This window comes from Lycorma delicatula, chromosome 2, assembly GCF_047948215.1.
Source record: "Lycorma delicatula isolate Av1 chromosome 2, ASM4794821v1, whole genome shotgun sequence".
NCBI lineage: Eukaryota > Metazoa > Arthropoda > Insecta > Hemiptera > Fulgoridae > Lycorma > Lycorma delicatula.
The window spans coordinates 148,648,128-148,666,591 of record NC_134456.1 but is presented as its reverse complement, the minus strand read 5'-3'; the positions used below and the strand labels follow the sequence as shown (position 1 = coordinate 148,666,591).

The 18,464-nt window shown below is 29.1% G+C and overlaps 1 protein-coding gene across 2 annotated transcripts in view; it reads left to right on the top strand.

The window, feature by feature from the left end:
• The window catches only part of Vamp7 (Vesicle-associated membrane protein 7), a 41,093-nt gene extending 23,441 nt beyond the window's left edge, over nt 1-17,652 (top strand). For both annotated transcript variants that reach the window (XM_075356446.1, XM_075356445.1), the window contains 4 exons: nt 5,416-5,553; nt 7,854-7,944; nt 15,252-15,412; nt 16,604-17,652. In XM_075356446.1, coding sequence (XP_075212561.1) covers nt 5,416-5,553; nt 7,854-7,944; nt 15,252-15,412; nt 16,604-16,666 — 453 coding nt within the window. In that variant the 3' untranslated portion in view covers nt 16,667-17,652. The remainder of the gene's footprint in view (nt 1-5,415; nt 5,554-7,853; nt 7,945-15,251; nt 15,413-16,603) is intronic.
• The last annotated feature ends 812 nt before the right edge of the window (nt 17,653-18,464 follow it).

Sequence of the window (18,464 nt, the reverse complement as noted above, 5' to 3'; positions counted from 1 at the left end):
TTTCAGCCAGTCTTGCACCTTCAGAATATAAAAATCTTTTTCAAAGCACCCTGTTCTTCCAAGGTACATGTTTTAAATTTAGCTAACATTTTGAAATAAAAAAAGAAGTTTTGAATGGAAATTCTTTTTAAACTGCTGATATTTTCTGTACCAGGGGTCCAGACTTCGGGCAATATCAGTTTATTCTATTAAATAGTTTTTCTCTTGTTGTCTTTTCTTTCCTTAATTATTGATTGACCTTTGTATATTATAACATTATTAGTGCTACTTGAATTATATGTACCATATGTTAAAAATAAAAACTATATGACATAAACAATAATGATATACATTACTTTATAGGCAGGATATGTTTGTTATGTTTGACCCATCAGTTTGCAGTAAACAACATCATTTTATCTGTTTTATATTTATTTTTACTTTTATTTTTTATCGGTTTTTTTAAATAAAGTAATCATAATACAAACTTTTGTCTTTTAGGAAACTTATAGTCGTATAACAGTGAAATAGGACCTAAAAAACTTTGTTCTTTTATCATGAGAAAGTATGATGAAACTATATGAAAAAAAGACTTAAAAAAATCCACATTTAAAATATCATCATTGTCATGTGCTTATATCTGCCCTAAGGTAAATCCCTTTCATCATGTTCATATCTCCATTCTCCTCTATTCGCTGAAATTGGTTTAACTCTTGATAGCTTCCAGTTTCTTTAAGTTGTGTATCGTCTTTACCCCTTTGGCCTCTTTTCTTTTCTTTGCATCCTCTGCTGATCCTTTAGCACTGTTTTAATCAATTTTTTTTGTTAAAGCTTTTGTTCTCATTAGCTCTCATTTATTTTTCTATCAATCTTACTTTTTCACATTCTTTCTGTTCCTTCATTTCAGATACCTCCTGCCTTTCTTTTTCTTAGTTGACATAGTCTGCATTTTTACAGAAGTACACACTTCAAACGTAACTTCTAAAAATACTTCTTTAAGTCTAACTCAATATTCTTACTTTGCAACCTTTTGTTAACATAGTATGTAAATGTATACTTGGTCCATTATTTCTTCTTTTGTACAGATATTATTGTTTATAAAATATATACTTTTATGCTTTAAAAAAATCATTTGGACAGCTCATCAAATTATATTGTACAGAAGATTCATAAATATGAAAGATTTTTTTTTGAAAATTGAAATTTTTTTTTCTGTTAAAAAGTAATCCTTAATTGACAGTTATTCTTATCATTTCATGGTTTTTTTTTTACAATTTTTTAGTCTATTAAAATCATTATTAGCATTCAGGATTATTTTACCCTTACTGGTATTTATAATTAAGATTTTATAATGTTAAGCATTTTATTTAATTATGTCTTAAATGTGTATTATATATGTTTCATCAGCTTGTTTTTTTTTCTTTTGGATAGAAATTTCAGTGCCTTCACTTCATTTTATATGTAAATTAATGAACTATTTAAAAAAAAAATATTTTCATTGCCCTACCATTCTGAGTGTCTATACTAATCAGTGCAAGTAGATGAACTACTATTCTGTACGTTTTGTTATTTAACACGTTCACTGCAGTACAGGGCATATATGTCCCACACTGCAGTTGTCTGTGATGCAGCTAAGAAAGAAATTATGTTCCTCTGCTGGGCAAGTATTTAACCTTAATTATATTTACGACCCATATACTTTTCAGTGGTATTTTTGGCTTTTTATCTTCTGTTTTAATAGTTTATTATGATGTGATTTAACATTGTGTAAGTTTGGAAGGTAATCAGATAAGTGAAAGTTTTTCTCATTAAGTGATTTGAACATTTTTAAGAAAAGCTCCGCCGTGTGCTTGTCTGTTGGACAGGGAATAGACAGCAAGTGCCAAAACTGAAATTTAGTTTAGTGAGTTTAGAAGTAAGTATAGTGCCAAAAAATTAAAAAAAAATAGTGTAAAAGATATAAACCCAGTAGTATTGGTGACGAATTAAAAATCCGGTGAAAATTCATAAAAAAATTAAATTAGTGATTGGTAATACCAATAGTATAGTGTAGTATAATAAATCTAGGGTCAATTAAAAATCTCTAGAATTTATATTTTTTGGTTGTAAGTAAATTTATATCTCTCTGGTTTGGCGGTTCATTCAACAAAAATCGCAATATGGCTAAATTCAGAAAGCCCAGAGATGTTACGGAAGTGCTGGAAGGAAACTTCTTGTCAGGAAGTGGAAAAAGAACTGGCAACTTATTATTGCTGCTTTAAGCGCTTTTATTGAGAATTAAAGCTTTTGATTGCAGTAACAACCCTGAGATTGGAACCCCTTGTTTACGTTCCTCACTAAATCAGATATACAAAGCTTCGTTCAAATGCTCATGTTAAGATTTTTTTTATTGTAGCTCTATTTCTCAAAGAGTCTTAAGTAACCATTTTTGGACAAATGTTTTCAATGACCTCCCTATTTTTTTCCAGTCGGAAACTGTTTGCTTTGCAACTCCTAATTCAAGGGCAACTTTCCCCCTTGTCAACACAGTTAAGCACATGCATTTTTTCTTGCATAGAAACTGTTATACTTTTTTCTTTTTGTCACCATTTTTTGTTTCAGAAATACAAAACACACACGCACACAAGAATACTGATACAAGTGAACAAACAAACAAAAACACGATACCAATTTATGTATTGTATGTGCATAAATAACATATACATAAATAACTGTATGTACGTATATAACATATATGTAATCAAACTACAACTATGAACAATCAAATTTGACTTAGATCTAAAATTGTTGAAAACCAGTGCACAAGTAAAATATAAATGTGAAATGTTTATTTTTGCCAGTGACTCACATCTTGTCAATACAAAGTAGTGTAGTTAGTGTATTACAGTAATGTCATGTGATCCTAATTGTAAGCAAAAGTAATAAGTCATCTTATTGGCCCCTTAAAAAGTCTTAACCTCTTTTTCCTTCAAATGTGTGTTTTCAGAAACTTCTTTTTGACTCATAAAGATTAGATCAGATCAGGAGGCTGCCATATTATCTGGCAGTATGGATAACCAGGTCTGTATGGATACTGCCATATTATCTGGCAGAATAGATAACCAGGTTTTTTTTTTCTCCTGTTTAGCCTCCGGGAATCATGAATGAGGATGATATGTATGAGTGTAAGTGAAATGTAGTCTTTTACAGTCTCAGGTCAACCATTTCTGAGATGTGTGGTTAGTTGAAACCCAACCACCAAAGAGCACCAGTATCCAGATCTAGTATTCAAATCCATATAAAAGTAACTGCCTTTACTAGGATTTGAACATTGGAATTCTCAACTTCAAAATCAGCTGATTTGTGAAGACATGATCACCACTAGACCAACCCTGTGGGTTCGGATAACCAGGTCTGGATTAGTGCAATTTTACTGAACCTGTTGTAAGAGACATCATAACCGAATTTTCTAATTTTGTTTTTAATTAAAACATTTAAATTACAGTTTAAAAAGCACTGTGTTACACACTCTGTTTATAAAAATTTTATTTTCATTAATAGAAATATTTATAACTAACAGATTATCATATACTTAAAAATTGTTTTAATGTATTCTGTTTTTTAATTCTAACTGATAATGATGATGAAGCATATGTAAAACACATGTTTTACAGTATTTTTTTTTTAAATCTCAATTCCAACATACAGTTTTGTAAGAACTGGCAAATTAACATTAATTAGCAGAACCAATTTTATTAGCGATCCTAATACTTTTTTATGATTGGTTTTGTCAGACCGATTTCTGTTTTGTTTTGGTCCTTTCTCTAGTTCTTTATATAATTTAAATTGATTTTTTCAGTGAAAAATTACTTACATGATTTAAAGTTTTTTTATGTTATTGCCATCATTTTGTATTGGTTTTAATGTGTGATTAATACCATCTAATTAATTCAGATATTCAAAATACTTTCACATGAAAATTGTAGAAAGAATTGTTGAGGAAACATATGATAAAGAAATTATGTATTCTTACATTCTGTAGAACCAAACTCTTGCTCTAATTTTAAAATCTTAATTTTTTGTTTTTACTGCAATTGTTTTTTTTTAAGTTCATGTGTTTTTTTTTATCACAAACAATTAGTTTAAATTTATTTGACGAAATCTGTAAATAAAGTAATGAGACTAGTTTTTTTTTGGCAGCCAAATTGGCAACACTGTAAACATGTAGTTATATGAACAGCTGATTTATATTAGGTATTAATTTTTTTAGTCTATTCTTGCCATGTGAGATGTAAACAAACTTTTCGTGAAATGAGTTTTTGTTGTGCATTACAAAAATGGATACTAAGAGCAACGTTGTGCAATCAAGTTTTGTGTTAAAATCTGTGAGAATATTAATAAAACTTTTTCAACAAAGACTGTTAACATCAAGAAGTGACAATAGTGTTGAGCGAATCAGAGACTTGATACAGTGTGACCAGCGATTAATTGTCAGAATTATTATAAAACAATTGAATTTGAACCATACTACAGTCCATCAAATTTTGACAAATAAATTGGTCATGAAAAAAGTTTGTGCAAAATTGGTCCCAAGAAACCTCACTATTAAACAGAAAAACAACATGGTAGAAGTGTGCCACAATCTTCTGGGGCAAATTGAAACTGATCCTGATTTTCTAAAAATATGTTATTACTGGTGATGAATCTTGGATATTTTGAGTATGACCCAGAAACAAATCACCAGAGCAAGGAGTGGCACACTTCAAATTCACCACCTCCCAAAAAAGCAAAAACAAGAGCAAATCAAAACTATGCTAATTTGTTTCTTGGATAGTAATGGCATTGTACATAAAGAGTTTTTGTCTATAGGACAGACTGTAAATCAATATGTTTACTGAGTAATACTTGAAAGACTTTGGAAAAGGGTTGCCCGTGTGAGACCAGCCATCAAAGACTACTGGTGGATGCTGCAACATGACAATGCACCCTGTCACTCTGCACTCTCAATTAATTTGTTTTTGGCAAAGAAAAATATTCCTGTAGTTCCTCAACCACCTTATTCACCTGACTTGAGTCCCTGCGACTTTTTGCTGTTCCTGACTTTAAAAAACACCTCAAAGAACACCATTTTGGAACAGTAGAAAACACTAAAAAAATTTTAACTGACCATCTGAAGGATATTCCAGTTTCTGAGTTCCAACACTGCTGTGTAGAGTTAGAAAACCGTTTGAAGCATTGCATGGCTTCCCAAGGAGACTATTTCAAAAGCGATAGAGAGTCCATGTATAATTGGATTGTAAATAAAAAGTTTTTCTGAACCAATCTCATTACTTTATTTACAGAGCTCGTATTAATTTAAAAGAATGCATATGTTTTCAGGCAAAATTTATATATATTGATTTTTTTTTTTTTGTTGTAGGAATTTAATTTTTATCCATTTATTTGTTTTCATTGCAGGAATTTGAAAGATCTAGAGCCTTTTTATATCTAAATGAAATAAAAAGAAGATTCCGTTCGACATATGGCAACAGAGTAGAAACAGCTATTGCATATGCCATGAATTCTGAATTTGCACCTATATTAGGAAATGAAATGGTTTGTTTTACTTCTCTATGCACTAATATTTTTAGGATAAAATTATTATTATTACTATTATATTTATGTTTTCCAATCATACTACTGTTGCATCATGTTTCTTGTATTGTATTTTTATTATATTATACATCTGTGTTTATTATAAGTTTGTGGTATTCTGATACGTATAGTCACCTTACTTACTACTATCTTTTAAATATTTAATTACACTGAAATTTGATCATTGTCAAATTAGATAAATTAGACTTTTTTTTTTTACTTGATGTATATGTATTTCATAATTTATTTTAATTTTTACATAGTTTTTTCTTACTTTTGTTTTTTTAATATAATTTTAAGTTTTTTTTTATTTTTGTCTTTATTAATGTTTGTATTTGTAAAATAAAATTTATTTTCTTAATAATTTTGTTGACAATCACTCTGTTTAATGATTTGTTGATTTTAAACTCAAATATTGCAGTATTTTATATTAGAGTAGTATTTGTTTTTCTTTAAAGAGTACTTTGTTTCGTAGTAAAAAAAATTTACTTTGTTAAATTAAGTATAATAGTACTATTTATATGATCATTAATGTTAATTTTGATTTATTTTATGTTGCCAATTAATGCAAGCTTTACTGTTTACACTTTTGATTTTGTTTTGGTGAAAATATCAGTGTATACATTTCATATCACTTTTTCTTTATGTAAAATATCCATTTTATTAGTTCGCTGAATATGGTAGTCATTCAAGGATCAACAATAAAAATAAAAAAAAATAATATTTTTAGTTTTTCTGGTCTTTATAACTAGAACCAGATTTTTGAAGTGTAATGATTTTAAGTTACATTTTCCTAAAGGTTATTTTGAAAAGTTATAGTATGAGGCATGTTTTAAAGTAAGATCCATTTTGAATTTGCCACTTATAGGCTGTGCGATGTGATTAGATGACCCTTGTGTAACTCGGTTGTTTCAATCATTGGTCAGATATTAGCAACAGTAATTTAGTTATTTCATTGTTAGTTCATATTCATTCTTTTATAATGAGTGCTACAGTTCATGATCCTGCTGAGTATGAAGTATAGGGAGCAATCCGATTTTTTGATCACAAAGAGCAATTCTGCAGCTGAAACTCGCAGACAAATTTGTGATGTTTAGAGGCCAAATATTATGAGCAACACTAAAGTAAGACAGTGGTGCCAGCTGTTTCAAGTAGGATAAGTAAACTTTCATGATGAAGAATGAACAGATGATTTTATTGAAAAAGTTGTCTAAAAATGATTTTTGAAAAAAGTGTTGATGCCTTATGATTTATGCTGTGACTGAAAACTTGTCCTATAAAAAAATTGTATACTGGATGGATGCTGAAAATGTTAACAGATATGCTTAAGAAAACGCATCTTGCTTCAGTGTATGAATTTTTGTGACATTACAAAAATGATGGTGTTGGTTGAATTGTTTGATCACATTGTTATCCGAGATGAAAACTGGATTTTATTTATGAGACAGAGCAGCAGTTGATGCAATGGCGGCATTCATCATGTTCTAGACCAAAGAAGTTTAAATGAATTTCTTCACTTTAGACAGTGGCTTGCATCACAAAGGTTTGACAATGCCAATGAATGGAAAGATTGCATTGCAGTGGTTTAAATTACTGGAGGCAGAATTTCTTGAAGAGGCAATGAAGAAGCTAGTGAAATGCAATGAAGAATGTATTTTGAAGTTGAAGGCAGATATGTAGAAAAGTAGTGAATAAATGTAATTTTTATGGGAAATAATAAAAGTTATTCATATTTTTCAATTTTGTTTTTATTTCATGACAGATCTTTCTTTAAAAGTAACTTTTTACATATTATACAAATTTTTTTTCTTTTCATTTCACTATTATAGTTAAAATTAGAGTGATGTCATATGATAAACAACCATTAAATCTGTAAATATTATCTAAAGATAAATTTACTATTGCAAAGATGCTATGTTTTTCTAAGAGTTAGGGAGGTATGTTGTCATTCTCTCACTTTTCATCACTCCAAGCTACTCTAATTACTGTTTTTAATTTATTTGCAGAATTATTGCACTGAAGTAAGGTAAGGTATTGATGTGCTGATAAAAAGGATTTTTATGGTAATTTCTATCCTTACAAATTTTTTTTGTATTTATGTTCTACTTCATGATTACTGTTGTTCATAGTTTATGTTTACTATAAATAAACCAAGTTGAGATCTCTCATTTAATTGTAAACTATAAACAAATTGCTTTTAAAAATAAATAATTTTACTGATTTATTGACGAATTATGTTGCAAAAAGACTTTTAATTTCAGAAATATTATTCAGAGTCAAGAGATATAGATACCATATCTAGAGTTCATGGAGAATTAGATGAGTTGAAGGGTATCATGGTACGCAACATCGGTCAGTATTTTCATTAGTGTAAATTTATATAAGTATTTGTTAAAATATTTAAACTTGTTTTAAATCTTGTACTGTTATCATTAACAGCACTTTATCTAATATATTCCTGCCAGTATTAAATTGTAATTATAATTATGAGGGTAAATCAAATGTAAACAAGACTTTATTTTTTAAAAAAAATTATTGAAAAATAAAAGGCATATTTTTCTACATAGTTTCCTACTTCACAAATGCATTTTCTCCAGGAGAAGGAAGGGTTTTTATCACAGCATCATAGAATGAAGCTGGTTGTGTCAGGAGCCAATTGCACAAGAATCCCTCTACATCCTCATCACCTTCAAATCATTGCTCTCCTACAGCTTCTTTAAGTGGCTCAAAGAAATGAAAATTGCAGGGTGATAGGTCCAGGCTGTAGGAGAATGATCAAGTTGAGTCCAGTTCATTTCTTCTAGTTTTGATACCGTTAGAGGTGCCGTATGGGGCCTGGCATCATGGAGGAGGATAGCCTCTTGAATTAGTTGGTCTCATTTTTTGCGGCGATATGCTGCCCTCACCTCGTTCAACAGCTCGCAGTAGTAAGCAGCATTGATTGTACATCACTCATGCAAAAAATCAATGAGCGAAATGTCTCGCCAGTTGAAAAAAATGGTTGAAAGAAACTTGCCAGTTGACAGTCAAGTCTTGGCTGTCACTTGGGCTGCCTCCTTTCCTCCACCACTCCACACTGGTTTGTTTCAACTGCGGCACTGTAGTAGTGTACCCACATTTCGTCACAGGTGAAAATCTGACTTACCTTTCACAAACCTTGCTGTAAGCCTCTTAAGGACTTCCAAATGTCTCAGCTTCTGATTTGGATTCAAAAGGCGAGGGACCAATCTGACTCACACTTTACAGAACTGTAAGTCGTTTGTGATGATCGCTTGACAGCTCCCATAACTTATTCCAATCTGTTCTGCAATTTCGGATACTCTCACCTGTCGATTATCTTCAAAAATGTCTCAACAGCGCAAATGTTTTTGTCTGTAATGCTGGTTCAAGGATAGCAATCATGTTTGTGATTTTCCACTCGTTCTCGTCCTTCCTTGAACTCTTTATGCCAGGCAAACACACAAGTCCTTGACAATATTTGTTTCCCGAACTGTGCAGTCAGTCCACAAAATTTTTGTCACTTGAACTCCTTCATGAGCAAGAAATTTTATAATTATTCGTTGCGCAATGAAGGAGTGCACCTGTTGCTCTGATATCATGAGCGTTACTGACAAATTGGTTGGGAGTGTGGAATAGCCGGCTTTACCCACTCCTAATGACCCCCACTCAAGTGTACCAGAAGCATGGGCTCAGTCATACTAACCGTAGACGCTCAGGAACAAAAATCCCAAATAATAATAATAATTATTATTATTATTATTATTATTATTATTATTATTATTATTATTATTATTATTACTACTGTTTTACTTTAAAAAGTAATTTCTTCATTAATGCAATTTTGTAAATCTACAGACTGTCAATAATTGACAGACAAATAACATAGCAGTTATAAAGCTTTTTATGTTAATTTGTTTTTGCAGTAGTTGTTCAGACTCAGTGCATGTTATTTATTTAAGAAGGACTTTATATGCATTTATTGTGGTCCAGTTTCTAACATCTAAAGTGGATTATAATACTTTAAGATTATGGAATGAGAAATTGCCAAATCAAAAGGTTTCCCAACTCTAAAAACTATAGAATTTCTCAACATGAGAAGACAATTTCTAGAAAATGTTAACAAAACATTGAGTTATCTCAAGTAAATATTCTTCAATCAATGCATAAACATATACAATATTTGAAAGGCAAAGACTCCTTTATTAACAAATCTTATTCAGTTCACACTCAGCTCCGTACAGTTCACACAACTTCTTTCAGATGTACTCGACTCCTGACGATTCAGCAGCTCCATACACACTATATAAGCTTGCTCCACACTGCGTTCAGGCATCCAGCCCTCTTCTATCAATCTTCCTGGACTCAATACACAGTGTATCATTAAAAGCATTTATATACTGTTATACATAATGTTGTATTATTCATTCAAATATTTAAGGATCATATCCAGTAATGGAGTGATAAATGTTTATATTTATTTATTATTTGAACTAATGGTAAATACATACAGTAATTACTCTAACCAAAGTATTACACCAAGATGGATATTATCTCAACAGTAGAACTGCAAAGTACAAAGTTTTTACATTTGTTTTTATATTGTCTCCATTGTAACTAAACTGCATGTTTGTGTAAAGGAATGAATTGTTGATGCAAACTTGTGAAATTAATAAAAGTAGACATGTCATGTACACAGGTTAACGAAGTACCAAGAATGAAAAAATTTGTTATAAGTACCCGTTCAGTCAGTTTTCAAATACCCTTGTTTCAGTTCACCTTGTTCTCTAATTCCGGTCAGGTTATGTTTATGTTTATCTACCGGTCATATATATGTTTTTAAAGTAAGTTCTGTTTTGAATTTGTCACCTATATATGCAAATTAAACATGGCACAGCACAGTTATTTCAATCAATAGTCAGATGTTAGCAACAGCAGTTTAGTTATTCTTTTGTTGGTTGGTTATATTCATCCACTTAAAATGACTGCTACAATTAGTGATCCTGCCAAGTATAAAGTACGAGGAGTAATTCGATTTTGATGGAAAAATGCAATTCTGCATCTGAAATTTATGGAAAAATCTGTGATGTTTATAGGCTGGAGTATCACTAAAGGAAGATGCTGGTACTATTCATTTCAAGAAAGCCGAACGAATATTCATGATGACATTGTGAATCCACCAGTGAGACAATTTGAAAAATTTAGTTTTAAAATCTTTATAATTCACCCTACATCCTGACTTAGTTCCCAGTGATTATTTCCTTTTTCTCTATTTTAAATGGTGTCTTGCATCTCAAAGGTTTTAAAATGTCTAAAGAATAATGTGTTTGTTTTTGAAAATTATAATGAAAATAATTTGTCGAATTTATTAATAGTTTATTTTCATAACTTTTCAAATTTTTTATTTATTAATTACTGGTATAACAGAATTAATGTAAAAATTGATTTAAATTGTCGTAAAACTGTTAAAATGAAAAAGTGTATATTTTGTAAAAGTTAACCAAAATAATGAAATATTTTGAAACTAGACCACAAGATGTAAAATTAGAATACTAGTAAATTATGTACATATTAGTAAATACTTGTAAAATTAGAATATTGTTCATATTTATTCAATGAATAATAAACTGTCCTGGTTCCATTTTTCTAAGATTATGTTATAACATTGTTAATAAATATGATTTAATGTAAATGTCATGTTGTCTGTATGAGCACAGAATTAAGACTAAACAATACAGAAATAGTTGCATTGTTACATTATTAATATAAAATATCAATTGTTAACAAGGCTAGCTGAATGTAGACAAATTCATTTTATTTTATAATGAGTAAGAAGAACTATACAGATTATGTATTAATTTCCCTTTACAAGTAATAAGGAGGAGATGAAACATGAGTCTTAACATTATTAATATTGTTGGCTGCAGATGAATAGCTTCAGAAGAGTTTATTAGGGGAAAATATCATAGAATTATGTTATACCTGAAAATGTTATAAAAATTGGACATTTGCTTTTTCTAAAAATGAAATATTAAAAAAATGGCAGAGATTTCAGACAAGCTAGTAGGGTGTATTTTTAATGCTCTCAAAAATCGAGTAAACACTCCTTTAAAGTTCTTGTATCTTTTCCAGTTTATGAAATTCTAATTTTTACAGATTTAAAATTAATGGTGTATATTTTGTAATTGTTTGATACATTAAATCTTGTCAAATTACATTATGAAGATCAAGGTGTAGATGAAGATAATATAGATCTAACATAGATCAAGATCTATGTTAGATGAAAGAAGAGCTCAAAACGTTCAACATTAGAGAAAATGACTTGAAAGAAAAAAAATACATAACGAAAATTTTTTAATTAAAGGTTTCTATAGGTTAAAAGAAAAATTCAACAGAAGAGAATAGATTGAAGAAGAAAGAGCTAAACAGTCCAAAATAATGAAGAATTTCTGGAAGAAAAAGAAAGAAGCTACATGAAATAATATTTACTTGGTCCTTAAAGGCCAATATGCAGAGAAAAAAAGAAGTTAAATTTTGAAAAAAAACAAAAATTAAATTATGATCCTTAATATTAAAAATATTGAAAAAAATTGTTAAGTCTGAAATTTAAAAAAAGATGTTTTGGTAATAGAATAAGAAGTGGTGGTTGAGCAAATAGTCCTGCTGCCAAGGTCGTAGTAATATAATATTAGCATTGAAATTGTACTTCTGAAATGAACTTTTGATAAAAAAACATATAATTTTCTATATTGACTGAAATCATGTGTCAGGCTGGAGTCATCATCCTGTTAGCCACTAGTTGAAGTCTGTCAGGAATGATGGTGGAGTTGTGCAGATGAAAAATCCATAGATGGTCTCGAATACCCTTGCGACTTCCTTCCCTTGGTGACCACAGCTGTCTTGACTGACTAAAGTAGAATGAGAATCAAGAGGGTCTTTCTCTTAGTATCCACTGGGGCTTAAATATGCTCAAGGTCCTGCCATTATGTAGAATATTCTAAAAACAAATAATTTAATGATAAATGTGAATGTAAGACCTTTTGGAATAATTTTAAACATGAAGATGCCTAATATCTATATTCCACTATACTATTACATTAATTTTTTTTATTAATTAATACTAATCGTGTCAGGATTAATATAATATAAATTATTCTAAAAAAAATAGCATTACCTTTAATTTAATTTAATTTGAGACTAATTAGTGCAGCATAATGCCTTGATACAGATTAACAAAGAAGTTATTAATTTTTTTGTTACAATAATGAATAAAAATTAGAAAACGCAAAAGGTAATTAAGTTTTTATGATACATGTACTTGACATATGTTAGTGATTGCTAAATATGAAGTATGATTAAAATGTAATAAACAAAGTTCAAATTAAAAAATAAAATAACATTAAGTCCCGTTGTTAAGTGCATTTAATGGGGATTTCCCGTGAAGAAATATTTAAGAACTTATCACCTGGGTTTAAAAATTAAGTACCATGATGACTTAATGGAATAAATGATAATAAAAAATAAAGTATAATAATAAAATTATGTTTAAGCTTTAAGCATGAACTTAACTTGTAATATTTCTAGTTATAAGAAATAAGTTCTAGCTGCTGCCTAGTACTTAGTAGTTAATTAAGTTTTTAAATTAATAAATCTATTAATTAAGTTTACATGGATAAGTAGCATAAATTGATCTATTATTATTTTTATAGGCTGAAATTATTTTAAAACTAGTAAAGGTTCCAAAAATCTCCTTTTGGGATATATATTTTAAGATCATTTTTCTCTTTCAATAAAAGATAATTTTCAGTTATGAAAGCTGATATAGACAAATACAAATGTATTTGTATTTGATGTAGACAATACAAAGCTTTATATTGTCTACGCATTTTTAGTTAAGTAATACCTTCATTGTGTGCATGTGTGTGTGTGTGTGTGCGCGCGCGCGTGTGTGTGTTTAATCAGTAGAATTAAGAATTATAGTTGTCTTAAATTGATGTAATTGTTGGAAATGCTTTTCCCTAACATTTAAGTGATACTTACGCGTTTATCTCAAAAAAGGCATTACTGTTCGTACTGTCAGCTCCTGGTGAATTAAATAGTAGTACTTTGAAGTTCCTCTGCAGATAAACTTTATATAGTTTCTTGTGAGTAAAAGTTCAGTTGGCTTAAATCTGTATAACATCGTGGCAAAGTTTTGATCCCCAAAAACCTATTTCAGCAAATTCATTCTGTCTGGTTGTAACATAATTTTGTTTTGTTAAATTGAATCACATGCTGCTAATTTTATATAGTAGGGTCATATCTACAAATTTATCTAAAATATACATTATGATCATAAAGCTAATTTTTCTGTGAAAAATATGAAGCCTATTAATTTTACTCTGGGTATTGCTTCTTGTTTCATTCTGCACAATTGCATAATGCAGAGAAATGTTATGAATGTAATATTGATATTTTAGCATTCTAAAAATATCTTATTAGTTTACATATCCTAATTTATAAATCGTGTATGTAATTTAATATGAGAAGGGTTCAAAAAAGGACTGAATTTTTTTTTAAAAGCTCGCCAACCAGTGTACAAAATGTATTCCAAAAATTGCAACTTTCAAAATTACAGTATTGTTTGGTATGTCGCAGTATCAATGTTAACTTTTGTGCTACAACAGTTATGGTAAAACATAATTACTAAATGCTCATTGAATTTAAAAGAAAATGATAATGGAAGATTATCATGTGTTTATCTTAAACTTTATTTCAAACTTGGTAAAATTTTCACAGAGACCTTTGAAATACTTAAGCAAGCATTTGGGAAAGACAATATGAGTAGATTGCTTTGTTATGAATGGTTCAATCATTTTAAAGGTGGAACATCAACCAATGAAGATCAAAGGTCTGGAATGACACCTACTATGTCAAAAAACCATGATAACATTGATGTAGTCTGTATAGTTCTTGAAGATCACCACTTAAATATCTGTGATGCTGCTAAGTAAATTGCTATCAGCATAGGATCATTTTATGCATTTTTAATGGAAAAACTTAACATATGTTGTATCTCAGCAAATTTGTATCATGTTTGGTGACTGATGATGAGTAAAAGAATCTTGTTACATCAGTCAAGACCTTTTTTGACCATTACCTGTTGAAATTTTTTTGAAAAACGTAACAAAAGATGTAACTTAGGTTAACAAAAATAAACTGCATGAGCCAGTCAAAAGTAAAGGAGGTAGTGGGGTTTTTTAACGAAAAAACCTGGTCCATTATGAGTTCATTCCACATGATTACAAAGTAAATGAGTTCTACGTAGCCCAGTTTAAAAGTGACCTGAATTATGGGAAAACCTATATAAAGTTATAAAATACATTAATAAAGATGTTATTGAACACAGAGTTTTTTTTAACACTTCTTGTACACAAAGAATCATAAACATTCTTTTTTTTGTGTGTAGATTATAATTCTCAATGTATGTAGTACAAATTTTTCCAGAAATAGAATTATGTATAGAAATTAGTATGATTGTTCATGAAGCAAAGTAAGTTAAGCAGAATTTTAATTTTTTTTTAGCTTTTTAATTTCTAAATATTTTAATCTGGGAATGATTTATACTTGTTAATTGTGATATATCATTAAAACTGATTTTATTTTGTGTGTTTTTTCCTCAGATAATGTTGCTATGAGAGGAGAAAGATTAGAATTATTAGTCTATAAAACAGAGAATCTGAGTGCAAATTCTGTTACATTCCGAGCACACAGTAGAAATTTACAACGTGCCCTGTTCTGGAAAAATGTTAAACTCTATGTTATTATGGCAGTAATTGTTATTGTAAGTTAATTTTTTTCTGTTCCTCATGTACTTGTATTATATCTTTGTGATCCTTTGGTCTTGTAAATATTATAGTAAGCATCTTTGATTTAAATAAGTCATTGCCTGGATTTTAGATATTTTGGATAAATGTCTCCTTAATTTTATTTTGATTTTTTTTTTAGAGTCAAATTTATGTTCCACTAATCATTCCAGTAAAAATTTATTCCAAAATCCTAGTCAGGTCCTTGAATGTACTTCTTTTGTAAAAACATCATGGGCAAAAAAATTTTATCATTTTGTGACTTTGCTAATGAAGTTTTGTCACAATTTAAGTGATATAATTAATAATTTAGGATCACATGGCATGCCTATAAGAAAGAAGAACCGCATTGCATACCTCTAGAAATAAGTTTTATTAAACTATCACAAATTTGTAATATATGCAAGAAATGAAATTGATGCTGCATGAAATCATGTAAAAATAAAAATATGTTGCATGATCTTGGTTACACCGCTAGAAAGATCATGGATCCTTTTCATAATATCATGTTTTATATATTGCTAGATCAACTAATGTCATAAGAATTTTACATTAGGATTTTGAATATCTGCTAGAAATCAGCTGTTGGCTAGAGAATTGGCCAAAATATGTACTTACTCTTTATTGATGTGTTCCTACTCTATTTTCAAAGATGATGTGAAATAATTTGGCAGAGTAGAGCTTGTAAAGATAAATGAAAGCATTATTTGCTCAGCATAAACATCATGCAGGGATTTTGGTGGTACATGGAAAGAAAAACAAAAATGTTCATTGTACAGGTTTCTAATATACTGGCACATAATATAAAGGTTTGAGAGAACATACAAATCAAGACCTGTATTATTATCAAGTGGGTTATTAGGATTAAAAAATATATAGCACACCAAGTCTGAACCAATAAACTTTATGATTTTGTTGGTTTATGTCACTTTAAACTCTATCACACTTTTTTCTCATCTTATTGTATTGGATAGAGCCATTCAGTTCAACACTATATTTTATTTTCAACTACTGTTAATTTAACAAAGTGGTTGTATATTTAGATTGAAGATTTTATTTCATAATTTATTTATAATTGTGTGTTAACTCTGTTCTAGTAAAACCAGTATGAGTTTTTCTCTTTGATTCTTTAAAAAAAATCTCCTAAATGATATTTTTTTATTTTTCAGGTAATCATCTATTTCATTATATCCATGTTTTGTGGTCTAACTTTATCTAACTGTTCGGGATAAATCTACACTTCTATTATCATATCAGCTTTGGAATTTGAAAGTTGTATATAAAGTAAAAAGGTACTAAATATGTTTGTTCCTTCAAGAAGTAGAAATAAATGAAATATTTTATAAATGTTAGTAATGTTTTATAAAATGGTTATTACTATTCGTGTGATGTGAATTTTTTGTTTTAATAAAATATTAAATATCACAATATTTTTTTTTTTAAAAATAGTGTTAAATGATTAGCTACTTTAGTTATTTAAGTTTGTATAAGATTTCAATATTTTTTATATTTTAATGTAATTTTGGTATTTGCTAATTAATATTTAAAATGTTTTAAGAAATATACTTTTATCACAGTGCAACTAATGTAATGATTGTAAATAATAAAAATTCTTGGAAGTTTATTTAATATTTTAAATAATTTTTTTCAGGTAGTTTTCATTTTTAGTCAGTTGTAATAGGCGTATTTTCTGGTTTTATGGAATTTTATTTACAGTTGTGCTGTACTCAGTTAATTTAAGATCTTGTTTTAAATTATGTATATTTTTACTGCTTGTAGCATATAGGCATAGCTAGTTTCTTATTTTAAGTAGGCTAGTAATCAAATATATATAGGAGTGTGAATAATTTATTATTTTTGTGAACATTAATCTCTTTACAGTTGTAATTAAATCGGTTTATTTTAAGTTGGACTGATTTGGCTGGAGTTGACTGATTTGTAATGAAGTTCCAGTGTCAGCTACATTTAAACATTTTTTTTATTTTCATATCTTTAAACTTGTAAAAGTGGCATTATGATTGATTGTTGTATGATTTCAGTGTTTTTAAGTTCAGTTTTTAAACTTGTATTTAATGTTATTATTGATAAGTTTGAGATTTTGCTGTTATATATAATTGCATTAAAATGAGAATGCATATAAACTATTAAAATATCACTTTAAATATTTATATGATTTAATAATATATAAATAAAATGATTTCATTATTTTTTTTTGAAATTTTGTCTTTTTCATCAAATCATTATTAATCTGTGATGCTTTTTAAGTAATATTTAAGTAAAACTAATTTTACTTTTAGTATGAAGGATGACTGAAATACATTGCTCACTAGAATATAACAGGAGAAAAAAAATTCACACTAGGCAGCAGGTGCTGTCTTCTTCTGTAATTCCATTCCGTTACTACTAAAATTCCAAAACTCATTGACCCATGCCCTTTCATTTTCTGTCAGTCACCATTATCATGGGCCGAGTATATCTGCTATATCAATGTGTCTAAAAAAATATGCAGTGATTGAATTTTTAAGTGATAAAACTGAATGCTACTGAGATTCATTGTCATCTTAAAGCCATTCATGGTTTTGAAACTGTTGATCAAAGTACTGTGAATACTTTGCAAACAAAATTTGAGCATCAAAAGCCGGTAAAGTGAATAATAATATTGGAGTGGTCAGCCAATTTCTGTGACGAATAAGAAACAACAGAAGAAGATGGATGAATCAATTCAAAATGCCTACTGCATCACACAATTGATCACCATCCATATAGGCATATCGAAAGATTGAGTCATATATTATTGCACAACTGGGCAACAATAAAATCTGTTCAAGTGGGTACCATGCAGACTTACAGAAAAGAACAAACAACATTGAAAGGAATGTTGTGAACAGCATCTGAAATTTTTTGTGACAAGGGAGATGATACTCTCTCCAATATTGTGATAGGAGGCAAAACTTATATGGATCAATATAATCCAGAAAAAAAACAACAGCATGGAATATTATGGTTTGCTTTGCTGCAATGAAAAAAATT